Source organism: Sorex fumeus, unplaced genomic scaffold (assembly GCF_029834395.1).
Source record: "Sorex fumeus unplaced genomic scaffold, SorFum_2.1 ptg000003l, whole genome shotgun sequence".
In the NCBI taxonomy this organism is placed as follows: Eukaryota; Metazoa; Chordata; class Mammalia; order Eulipotyphla; family Soricidae; genus Sorex; species Sorex fumeus.
Window position 1 is genome coordinate 6816214 of NW_026606060.1, and position 11897 is coordinate 6828110.

At 56.6% G+C, this 11897-nt stretch overlaps 2 protein-coding genes across 3 annotated transcripts; one reads left to right on the forward strand and one right to left on the reverse strand.

Annotated features, from left to right (window-relative positions):
* Positions 1 to 977: 977 nt before the first annotated feature.
* Positions 978 to 8047, reverse strand: CUNH2orf81 (chromosome unknown C2orf81 homolog). The gene is made up of 4 exons (XM_056118893.1): positions 7899 to 8047; positions 2772 to 2993; positions 2477 to 2695; positions 978 to 2348 (listed from the first exon to the last, which is right to left on the reverse strand). The coding sequence occupies exons 1-4, from the start codon at positions 7914 to 7916 to the stop codon at positions 1032 to 1034; spliced, it is 1776 nt and encodes a 591-aa protein (XP_055974868.1). The 5' UTR covers positions 7917 to 8047; the 3' UTR covers positions 978 to 1031.
* Positions 8048 to 8141: 94 nt separating this feature from the next.
* Positions 8142 to 11660, forward strand: WDR54 (WD repeat domain 54). Of its 2 annotated transcripts, XM_056115348.1 has the most exons (10): positions 8142 to 8200; positions 8535 to 8760; positions 8898 to 8960; positions 9455 to 9521; positions 9601 to 9654; positions 9984 to 10111; positions 10785 to 10885; positions 10966 to 11128; positions 11259 to 11333; positions 11471 to 11660. In XM_056115348.1, exons 1-10 carry the CDS (start codon positions 8157 to 8159, stop codon positions 11600 to 11602), a joined length of 1053 nt encoding a protein of 350 aa, XP_055971323.1. In that variant the 5' UTR covers positions 8142 to 8156; the 3' UTR covers positions 11603 to 11660. The 2 variants fall into 2 exon arrangements, with proteins under 2 accessions (XP_055971323.1, XP_055971319.1); XM_056115344.1 differs by lacking the exon at positions 8142 to 8200 and having other exon boundaries at positions 8403 to 8760.
* Positions 11661 to 11897: the final 237 nt, after the last annotated feature.

The window sequence follows — 11897 nt, forward strand, 5'->3', positions numbered from 1 at the left end:
ATGTAAATGCCCTTTTACCTTAAAAATGATTCCACTATTGTAACTATTTTTGTCCATGCTGTACAGGAACCCCAATGGCATTACTGTACTTGATGCCTTTGTTGCAATTCCATTGTCCTTGTTGTACTGTTTCAGGCTAGATGAGAAGTCACAGGCCCCTCTGACACTCTATATAAATGCTCTCAGAACCAGCTGATAGCTTCAGGTGCTTTGCCTAGTTGCAGGCTCTGCCCAGCCAGCGGTATAAAGAAAGACCTTTTTGTTTTCCTGACAAGTTTCTGTCTGGCTGTGGTGTTTAAGTGAACTTCCATACCACGCAGGAAAGATTTCTCATTGTTGTTGTTTGTTTGGGGGCCACAGCAGTGCTCAGGGCTTACTCCTGGCTCTGTGTTCAGGCGCCTCTCCTGGTAGCCTTGGGGGAGAGCATATGGGCTGCCAACATCAATCCCGGGTCAGCTGCATACAAGGCAAATACTCCACTCACTACACTATTGCTCAGGCCCCAGGTTTGTTTGTTTTTGTTGTTTTGGTTTTTTTTTTTTTAAGTCAAAACAGGCATTTGCAGTTGGCAGTGAACTGACAATCTGCCAGAACAGCAAAAGCAAACCATCGGATTCCTCCTGTTGGGAATCACTGTGCCTGCAGAAACAGGTCATCCCCATGGGACCCTACACTAAGGCAGAAACTTTAAATTCTCCCAACTTGAAGGAGATCCTGCTAGAACGCTTAGGTCTTCTGCTTTGCAAGAAGAGAAAGCATTTCAGAAGAACTCGGGCTGGGGAGCAACAATGGCCTAAAGTAGGGTGCCCAACGTGGGTTTGGGTGGGTGAGAGGGTTACTCCGCAGAGCCAATGTTCTCTCCCTCCTGAGGAGAGCAGAGGAGCAGACAAGAGCTCCATTCTGGTTCCCGAAGTGCCCCCATCACCCTCGTTCTACAGTGACAAGACACATCAGGCCAATTTTCTAGGCAACTCGAGTGTTTATTTCTGGTGAGAAAGCCGAAGGAAGGTCCGGTTCTCATTGCCTGAGGCTCAGGGCGTGGAAGGGGCCAGCGGCTTGGTGGGGACCTGCGACACTTTGGGGGCCGAGTTCTTCGTGAGCTGGGCCGTGGTCACCAGGGGCTTGGGGGCTGAGGTCTGGATGGGATACTGCTCCTGGGGAGAGGAGACCTCGCTCTCTCTGCTCTCTGGCGGCGAGCCCTTGGCAGTGAGCAGCTCCTCCGTGGCCGGGTTCCACATGCTCACCCCGGGGGCCAGCGTCATGGCTTCGGGCATTAATATGGGCGTCCAAGGGACCTGACTCGTGGCCGTGAGCATCGGCGGCTCCGTGCGCGGCCAAGTGAGAACATCAGGCGCCTCCTTGTCCATGGGGGGACCCCTGGTGAGCACGTGGGGGTGGCGGCCCCCCGCCCACATCTGATCCAGCAACTCAGCCGCCCCCTCCCAGCCGGTGGGCCAGTGAGCTCTCGGCCACACTTTGGGGGGCGGGCTCTGGGCTGTTTCGGGGATCCCCCGGTGGGTGTCCAGGAAGCGAAGCCCGGTACTGGGGATCTTCGACCCGACGCTGGAACAAGGTAGGTGTAGGTTTAAAGGACTTAACTGGAGTCCGGGGCTGCAGCTCAAGGCTCTGAAGTGACCACCAGGCGGGAAAGGGAACAAATTGGTCCGGGAGCGGCGGAACTCCCGGCCTCGGGGCCAGCCCTCGAACTTCTCTCCCAGTGGCCAGGCGCTGTGGGCTTCCCAAAGGTGCGCGGGGTAGCGGGGGCCCAGGATTTCCACGAGGGGGCGCACCCAGGGCCTGGGCATCCGCGCGGGCTCCGAGCGTCTGGAAGGCGCCCTGTGCGGGCCCCGGGACCGCGCCGAGCCCCGCGGCGACGACGGCTGCAGCCGGACCGCGGCCGAGCCGGGCCTGAAGCCGCCCTCGGCGCAGGAGCTGGAGCGCGCGCTCTCGGGGGTGCTGGCCACCGACACCTTCGAGGCCGGCACCCGGTCCCCGGCGCCGTCGGGCGGGCCGAGGCCACGGAAGAAGTCCTCCAGCGACGGCGCGGAGCTCGGCGACTCCGGCTTCTCGGACGGATGCGGGGAGCGGCTGCTGTCCTCGAACAGGTCCAGGGACGGGTGCGGGCTGTCGTAGGTCGCCTCCAGCGACAACGGGTCGTCTGGGCTCAGGGACGCGGAGTAGAACGAGTCCAGCACAGAAGCTTCGGGCCCGGCCTCCTGCGCGGGCTCCGGGGTGCGCGGGAGCCCCGGAGGGACCCCGGGCCCGGAGGGCTGCGCGCACGTCTTGGGGCGGTCCTGGGCGCCTCCCGACGCCCACGCTTTTCCGACGGGGGTCTTTTTACCCCGGTCCTGGGGAAACACGCCGTGGTGGACACACCGACAGCGCGAGGGAGCGTTGAGGCTGGCAAGAAACCCAGGGCGGCCGTGGGGGGACCCCAGGAGACCCGGGTGGGGGGCTGGGGGGGCCCCGAACTTACTTCGCCCTGGGTCTCCTCGGGTCTCCCCGCGGCGGGCGCGCGCAGCACGGGCACCGATCCCTGCGCCCACGAGTCCATCGCGCACGCCGAGGGCTCCTCGTCCTCGCCCCACGTCGGGTCGTCGGCCACGGCGGACTCGCCCTCGTCCCGGGCCAGGAAGCGCCACTCGGTGATCTGCAGCATGGCCTCCCGGGCCTGGCTGATGGTGAAGGGGATGCACTGCGGGGCCCGTGGCGTCCGTGAGGCGGGAGCCGCGGCCGGGAGCCGCGCGCGGGGCTGCGGGGGTCCTACGCACCTGCTGGCTCAGGTAGACCTTGAAGGCCGCGTCCAGGACTCGCGCCAGCAGGTCGGTCATGATGTCCCCGACCACTTCCTCGCCCTCCTCCACGGCCAGCATCGTCATCCACTCGGCCTCGGTCAACCGCCCCGGCACGATCTCCACCTGCGGCACCGTCACGGTGGGCGGCCGCGTCTTCTCGGCCTTGGAGCGGGTCTGCCCTCGGTCTCGGGCCTGCCTCTGTGGGGAAGGGAATCGGGCCCTCGGAACCGAGCGCGGTGAACCCGGCTGGGCCGGCGGCTGCGGGCCAGGACGCCGCCCTCTCCCGCCGTCCACCGGGAAGGAGGACGTCTTTGGAAAGGCTTTCCTAGGCGCCTGCCCTGTGGCCTTTGGGCATTTGCTCTCATTTAGATTTCCACCCCTCCTTTTGGCCCACTGACATAAGTGAATCCTCACATGTTTGGGATGGCACAGTAGAAGTTCCCGTTATTTCATAGGTCGCTGAGGCCCATGTCCCTCACTCTTTGCTCCAGTTCAAAGTTATTCAGAGCTCAGAGAACCAGAGAAAACTGACCAATCAAGGATGCTGGCTTTACTTCGTAGAGCACTCTCCATTCCCCCAAATCAACTGTGTGTAGATGTATGTATATACTATATATGTAAAGTATAGGTGCACAGGGGCTGGAGCGATAGCACAGCGGGTAGGGCGTTTGCCTTGCACGCAGCCAACATAGCGACCTGAGTTCGATTCCTCCGCCCCTCTAGGAGAGCCTGGCAAGCTACCGAGAGTATCGATATGCCAAACACAGTAACAACAAGTCTCACAAAGGAGACCTTACTAGGCCCGCTGGATAGGTGCACACATTACATTTTTTAAAATAGGGGGCCTGAGAAAGGGGACTTGCAGCAGAAAGGGTGCTGGCCTTGCACACAGCCAACTCAGATTTCATCCCTGGCACCGCAGATGGTCCCCAGAGGCCCACCAAGATCACCCTGAGCGGAGAGCCAGGAGTAAGCCCTGAGCACAGGTTGGTACAGGACAAAAACCAAAATAAAATAAGATAGAGAGCTGGAGCAATAGCACAGCAGATACGGCATTTGCCTTGCACATGGCCTACTCGGGCTCGAGTCCCAGCATCCCATATGGTCTCCTGAGCACCGCCAGGAGTAACTCCTGAGTGCATGAGCCAGGAGTAACCCCTGTGCATCGCCGGGTGTGACCCACAAAGCAAAAATAAATAAATTAAATTAAAATTAAATAAAGTAAGATAAATATAAGCCAAAAATTACAAAATCGGTTAAGCTGTCATATAATTTCTGGATGAGAAAGAACTGCCTAAGCATAAAAGAAATGTAAGAAATAATAAAGGAAGTCCAGAGAGATAGCTCTGGGAATTATCAAGAGAGCACATACTTTACTGGCAGGAGACCTGGATTCAATCCCAGACACTGCCTGACTCCTCAGGACTACCAGTAAAAGCCCCCAAACACCATCAAGTGGGGCTGATAAAAGAATTAAGTATATAAAAGTCACAAACATTGATTTAGTTCTCACCTTTTTTTTAGATTATATAGCATTCTATTTTTATCCCCATTTTACAGAATTTGTCCAAGATCACACACTAGAGACAGAAGAGTTTTAAAGTTATATGCAATTTGGGAAGATTTTTCTATTTTTCTTTGGGGGGGAGTGGTGTTTGGTCACACCTAGCAGTGCTCAGGGCCCATGCAGTGCCAGGGAGAGAAACAGGGCCAGCAGAATGCAAGGCAAGTGCCTTCATCCTATACTATCTCCATGGCTCTCACATGTCTCCAGAGCTTGACCTTATACTGCATTCCAGACAAACATAACTGTGACAGATATAAAGACGGATGCATAGAGAAGCAAGCAATGGTTTGGTGGCTAAGAGGTCTGCGGCACAAAGCCATGTATTCAATCCCAGATTCTGCCCTTGAGCACCATGCCCAGATCTTGCAGTGCGGCTTAGAGCAAACTGGGTGTGAACTAACACAACAACCACAGTGTGTTACCTCCAGTGAACACTGCAAACACTGTGGCCAGGGTTGTACCCCAACCACCCCCCAAAAGCCCATACACGCACCCCAGCTAGTGCATTGTGAACACCCACAGTGACCTACGGAACAAGCTGTGCAATCAGAATGTGCTATGAGACCACAGGTGAATGAGGGCAGCCCCCTAGAACCCACAGACACAATCAAACACCATGAATGACATGCCACCTCCCCCCCCCCCATCACCACAGAGCAAGAGAAGGGGAAGGGAGAAAAGGGATGAAAAGTCCCAAATAAAGCAAGCAGAGTGCTTGCCTCACATGCAGCCCACCAAAGCTTGATCCCCAGCACCCCATATGGTCCTTCCAGCCTCCCACGAGTGATCCCTGAGTGCAGAGACAGGAATAAGCCTTGAGCACCACTGGGTGTGGCCCGAAAAAAACAAAAAAAAGTAAACAAATTGAAAACTCATGAAAAAAATTATAATACCCCAAGGGCAATGAGCAAAAGGACTTATGAAATAGCATTTCATAAGGACAGGATTATAAATGACTAATAACATTGAGAAAACTGTCCAGCTTTTAAAACGATCAATTATGAAAAGACACAAAGGCATTTTCTAGAAGAAATTCATTTTTCAGCATACTCCCGATGCCATCAGCTATAACAGAATATTAAAAACATATGTCTAACAAAAAGAGTTGATGACTAAGTCTGTAGAATCTACATGGAAGGATGCAAAGCAATGATTTGAGGTAATATTTAGGGAGTTTTGCAATAGTATAGGAAAATGCTAATAACTCCATGTTTTGTTTTGTTTTTGTTTTTGTTTTTGTTTTTTTGCTTTTTGGGTCACACCCAGCGATGCACAGGGGTTACTCCTGGCTCATGCACTCAGGAATCATTCCTGGCGGTGCTCAGGGGACCATATGGGATGCTGGGAATCGAACCCGGGTCGGGCACGTGCAAGCAAGGCAAACACCCTACCCACTGTGCTCCAGCCCCCAACTCCATGTTTTTTAAGTGAAAGAAATGGAATACAAAAATACTTGCCAAGTGTGAGCTCAGATCTGTAACCAGTTTGTGTGGGGAAGACAAAATTGAAACAGCTGGCATGTTTCTTTTCTATACACTAGACAAGCACATAGGTGATTTTTATAAATTCACTAATGTTTGTATCCTCTTATAATAAAAAAGCAACACTTTAAGCACTTACACTGTATACCTAACCATTAATACACTGTAAATCAAGACAGCTCAATACATTTTTAGGAAAAATTCCACCTTAGAATTTTCTTTAAAAAGTGGCTAGAGAGGGGCTGGAGCAATAGCACAGCGGGTAGGACATTTGCCTTGCACTCGGCCAACCGGGTTCGATTCCCAGCATCCCATGTGGTCCCCTGAGCACCGCCAGGAGTAATTCCTGAGTGCATGAGCCAGGAGTAACCCCTGTGCATCGCCGGGTGTGACTCAGAAAGCAAAATAAATAAATAAAGTGGCCAGAGAAATAGTACAGCAGGAAAGGTGCTTGTCTTGCACGCAGCTGACCCAGGTTCTATCCCCAGCATCCCATATGGTCTCCTGAGCAACACCAAGATTGATTCCTAAGTGCAGAGATAGGCGTAACTCCTAAGCATCACCAAAAATATGAATTAATTAATTTTTTAAATCCTATTTTTTATTTTAGAGACACTGAAATTTACGAAAAGAGTTTTCTTTCTTTCCTTTTGGGTCATACCCAGTGATACTGAGGGGTTAATCCTGGCTCTGCACTCAGGAATTACTTTTGGCGGTGCTTAGGGGAACATATGGGATGCCAGAGATGGAATCTAGGTTGACCAAGTGCAAAGCAAACACCCTACCTACTGTCTGATCACTCTGGCCCCATTAACAGATTTCTAGGAGCACCTCACTCCCCCACGTTTCCCCAGAAACCTTTTATTTTTTTTTTTTTTTGGCTTTTTGGGTCACACCTGGTGATGCACACTGGTTACTCCTGACTTTGCACTCAGGAATTATACCTGGTGGTGCTCAGGGGACCATATGGGATGCTGGGAATCGAACCGGGGTTGGCTGTGTGCAAGGCAAACGCCCTACCCACTGTGCTATTGCTCCAGCCCCTCTCCAGAAACCTTTTGCTTCCAATTTTTACCTACAAAACATTATCTTCCCAGATTTTTGTCTCCTTGTCACCAATCTGATTACCTCATACCTACGGTTCCACAAATATCTGCAAAATTAATTCTCCCCCAAAGGGTGTTTCTAAACCTCTCAAGAATCCCAAATCCCTTAAATCTCATTTCCCTCTCTCAGCTACTGAGATAAGCCCTGCTGGCAAGTCCAGGGAATGGTCCAGGGCCCAAGCCAGCTTGGCCCGGGGAGGTTGGGAGGCGAGAGTCAGTCCTTAGATCCATCCCCCCCTCCCTCCCAACCCCCCCCCCCCCCCCCCCCCCGTGACAAGCAAGAGACTGGCCCTGCTTGGACATGACCCAAGAGAGGGACTGAGATATTGTTGTGCAAAGGCTCTTCACGTGAGGTGCTCGGGTATTTCATCTACTGGGGCTCCGGGGACCACATGCGTGCTCGGGATGGAACCCGGGTCAGCCACATGCAAGGCAAAGGCCCTACCCACTGTCCTATCTTTCCGCCCTCTAAATGTCCTGGCTCTTTACAATAGCAGGGAACCAAATGCAGGGTCTCCCTCAACATTGCAAGGCACATGCTCTACCACTGAAACACGTCCCAGGCTTAATATCTTGGACGTTTAAGCCATTTTTACTTTCAGGAGCAGCCTCAGCATTGCTTGCTCCATTGCTTCTTCCTTCCAAAATTCTCCAAAAAGTAAATCGCTCATCCTAGCAGTACAGCTCCTAAAACCTGACCAATCCTGTTTGTTCATTGACCCGCTCAAACGGATCCCTTAACGAGAATAACTGCATGTACTATGTCCAGAGTCATTCCTTCTTCTTGAACTTGCACCACCCATCCAACCCTTTGCCTCAAACTCAAGAGTGACAGAGTGTGAGCTTGGTGCGGGTGAGGGTGTTCTTCCCGAGTCACCCGGAGGCATCCTCGGTCGTCTTGAACGCCCGTGACAGGCCGAGACAGCCCATCAGCTAAGCTGAAGCTCACCGAGCCTTCGTGCGCCATGGCCAGCAGCTGGCTCCAGCCTCAGGGTGGTGGCGGGGTCCGGGTCCGGCGGCCGCAGCCGCAGCCTCCCCGTCGCCTCAGCAACCGCGTCCCGTGCGCCCAGCGGTTGGTACCGCCCCCGTTGCCCGGCAACCGCGTCCCGTGCGCCGGCAGCTAGTACCGCCCCCGTTGCCCGGCAACCACGCCGCACGTTCAGGCTGCCCGCCCCGCCCAGCGGCCGTGCGTACGTGCGTCGTCTCTATGGTGGCGGTGGATTCGGAGGGACTCAAGGATCCCCGAGCCAGGCAAGCGGACCTTGACTTGCTGGTGTCGCCCCTGACCCGGATCGGGGGGTTGTGGGGAGCTGATCCAGGGGAAGAAGAGCCTAGGAACTTCCCTGCCTCCTCCCACCTTGGCTCCGGTGCCTGGGGCCACCTGGCCATCACCATTCCCGCCCTGGCATCCTTACCCCCTCCGGCTCCCCCGCAATCGCCCGGTGACTCAGCCCTGGGATTCCCTCCCCCTAACATGTGACCCGCGCCCATCCTGAGCCAGCCCCAGGGCCTTACCCCCACCCGTGCGCCCCCAGCCCTCTGCAGGATCCCCCGCGGCCCCGAGATTCGGGCGTCTCTGGCCGAGGATGTTCCGCCGAGAGCGCTCCATCCCGCTTCGCGGCTCGGCCGCCGCACTGTGCAACAACCTCAGTGTGCTGCTGCAGCAGCCCGGCCGCAACCTCACGCATTTCGGGGTGGTCCATGGACCCAGCGCCCAGCTTCTCAGCGTCGTCAGCGACGGTGTGCCCTTGGCCCAGCGCCAGCTGCACGCTAAAGAGAGAGCCGGGGTGAGCCCCCCACTGATCACCCAGGTGAGACGGGACCCAGATATCACCCAAGTGCCTCGAACCAGTCCTGCCCTTCCTCTGCATCCTCTGCGTGCTGCCTGCCACTGGGACCCTCGCGCGGGCTCTGACCGCTTCTTCCTACCCCTACTGCCTCCCTCTAGGTCAGCTGGTGTGTCCTCCCCTTCCGAATATTGCTGGTTCTCACCTCGCACCGAGGAATACAGGTGAGATGTGGACCTTTCCACCCTCCTCCTCCTTAACTCCTCCCTGTCCCCCCAAGCACCTCCCAGCTTTTCACGTGCTCGGCCCACCTGTCCCTGTTTCTTGTCGGAACCGGTTTTCCGGTTCCCAGGTGCTGTCTACCTGCCACTTTCCTAGCTGCCTGGCCCCCTTGGCTCACTCACTACAGTCCTCCCGGCCGCAGCGTCCTCCTCTGCCAAATGAGGCTAAAGGTTGGCCCAGAGAGCTTGTAATAGGGAGACATCGGCCCTTATGCAGTCAACTCGGGTTTGATCCCTAGCACTGCATATGGCCTTCCACCACAGCATCGCCAGGAGTAACCCCTGGAGCACATAGCCAGAAATAAGCCCCCAACACAACACAACACAATACACACACACACACACACACGCACACGGAGTTGTTCTGAAGATGAGATGAGCCTTGCCCCGAGCTCAGCTGAGGTCAGGGTGGTTGTGACCTTGTCCTCTTTCACCAGATGTACGAGTCTGATGGCTCGGTCATGGTCTTTTGGCACGCACTGCACCCAGAAGACAGCACGTCAGGTACCCTGTGGGAGTTTGCTGGGGTGATGGGGGCGGGGGGTGCTGTTTCCCACCCTCAGTTTCCCCCTTTGCTATGCAGGACAAGCTGTGTTTGCCCGCGGAACTGCTGCCACCAGCCACTTCATCTGCGTGGGTGAGGGAGCCATGGGCAGGCCCTGGGGTGGGTGGGAAGCTGGGGAGTGGGACTGTGGGCTTTTGGCTGGGAGGATGCTGAAAGTCAGGATTTTGTGAAGGGGAGGATGGCAGAGAAGGTGGTTGACTCCAAGACTCCCAAGGAAGGTGGTTGACTCCAAGATCTACTGGCAGGGCGGGGGAGAAGATGGGGTAGGGCGAGGGCGCGCATAGCGGCACATAATGCTTGGGGAGGGATGGCTGGGCCTGCCACTGGGGTGTGTGGGATGGAGGGAGAATGGGACATGGATGCTAGGAGGGTCAGGTGCCACCAGGGGCCTGGTTCTCCAGGAACGTGGTCGGGCCGGATACTGGTGTTTGACATCCCACCCAAGGGCCCCAACATTGTCCTGAGCGAAGAGCTGGATGGACACCAGACTCCAGTCACAGACATTGCCACAGAGCCCGCTGAAGGACAGGTGACTGCCTCCCTACACACACACCTGTTCCCTCACCCCAGGGGAGGCCCTGGCTCTACCTCTCAGTAGCTAGATCTCTTTGGGGCAAAACGCCCCCTTTCTTGGGCTACATCAGTCGTAAATGCAGTGACGATGGCAGAGCTACTTCCCAGTCCAGAAGACAGTGTAATGCTGGCGTGCCTTATGGGGCAAGGGCTGACAGCTTCTGAGACGCTGTCCAGTGCCACCTTTGGGCTCGGGCAAGCCAAACCCAATCAGACCCACCTCCATGAAGCCTCCCCCCAACTCCAGCCCCGCCTCCCTATCTCCTGCCCTGGGAAGCAGCCCATTCTAAGCCAGATAGCAGGCCCCCGAGATTAGGAGAGGCCCAGTGGGGCCTGGAGCCTGCAAGGGACAGGGATGAGCTCACTGCAGGGCCCCCTGGGAGTCCTGACACTGCGGCCTTATCTCACTGTCCCTCCCATGAGGCCGATGAGTGCCCCTCTTAACCCAGGTATGTGAGGGGACCAGGGAGGAGAGGACTCGAAGGAAAGCAGGTCAGCTTCCTGGGGCCCCTGTCCAGCTGGTGAGGCCTCCACACCGTGCAGCCCTGCTTCCTGCCCCCTCCTGCCCCCCCTCAGCTCCAACAGGCAGAACGCCAGGCCTGAGCTTGCCTTCCCCACCCCCACCCCAGGACTGCATGGCGGACATGGTGACGGCAGATGACTCGGGCTCGCTGTGTGTCTGGCGCTCAGGAACCGAATTCAAGTTAATGACCCGAATCCCAGGGTTTGGGTAGGTGAGGAGGAAGGGTCTCGCGGCATCCCTGCGTGGCTCGCATGGAGAGAAATCCAGCCCAGGGGTCCCCGTTGCAGGGTCCCGTGTGCCTCGGTCCAGCTGTGGCAGGGGACCATCGCAGCTGGCTATGGGAACGGGCAGGTGCGTCTGTACGACTCCAGCACGGGCGCGCTGCACGCCCAGATTGACGCCCACGCTCGCGCCATCTGTGCCCTGGACATGGCTCCCGAGGCGGGCAAGGTCAGTGGCCCTCGCTGCCCGGTGCGCCCTGTCCCCTCGCGCCTGCAGGGAGGCCGTGGGCCAGCCTCTGCCTCCCAGTTGTGCCCCTGACTCTCGGCCGCCTCTCACCTCTGCCCGGCCTTCGTTGCAGCTGCTGTCCGCAGCCGAGGACACCTTTGTGCACATCTGGAAGCTGGGCAGAAACCCGGAGAACGGCTCCATTGAGGTGTGTGTGTGTGTGTGTGTGTGTGTGTGTGTGTGTGTATGGGGGGAGGCAGGGAGGAACCGGTTGGGTGCAGCCGGGGGGGGGGGGGGGGGGGGGGCGGGGGGGGAACAGGTCCTGAGCACCCTCTCCTCCGCCAGGTGGAGCACTGCTACGGGGAGTGCATCCCGGACACCCAGTTGTGTGGGGCCCGGTTCTGTGACCCCTTGGGCAGCTCCTTTGCTGTCACTGGCTATGACGTCACGGAGATCCTGAGATTTCACCTCGTGTGAGAGAAAAGCCACCCCCTCTTTCTCCCTGTGCTATTTATATAAAGCTCCCCCCAAACCCCACCCAGCCTTGGTCTGATCACCCTCGCGTCAGCACGGGGACCTGGGGTGCACAGGGGGACAGTGCCGTCCTCCGAGAGGTGACTGGTCCTCAAATCCAGGTCAGAGACGGCTGTTAAATACTTTAATGGCAGACGTGGGGGTGTGGGGCGGTGCCTTCCTCCAGGCCCCTCAGTGCTGTGTCCAGACGCGGTCAGTGCAGGGACATCGGGTGGGTTTGGTTCCAGTTTTCTCCCAG

Bases quoted from the DNA above. Each gene is read 5' to 3' on its own strand.
- CUNH2orf81 (XM_056118893.1), bottom strand. The intron at 2,696-2,771 runs GTGCGTAGGACC...CGGGCCCCGCAG, and splicing joins AGGTCTACCTGAGCCAGCAG to TGCATCCCCTTCACCATCAG. The intron at 2,349-2,476 runs GTAAGTTCGGGG...GTGTTTCCCCAG, and splicing joins CCGAGGAGACCCAGGGCGAA to GACCGGGGTAAAAAGACCCC.
- WDR54 (XM_056115348.1), top strand. From the start codon at position 8,157: ATGGTGGCGGTGGATTCGGAGGGACTCAAGGATCCCCGAGCCAG. The intron at 9,522-9,600 runs GTACCCTGTGGG...TTTGCTATGCAG, and splicing joins CCCAGAAGACAGCACGTCAG to GACAAGCTGTGTTTGCCCGC. The intron at 10,886-10,965 runs GTAGGTGAGGAG...TCCCCGTTGCAG, and splicing joins ACCCGAATCCCAGGGTTTGG to GGTCCCGTGTGCCTCGGTCC.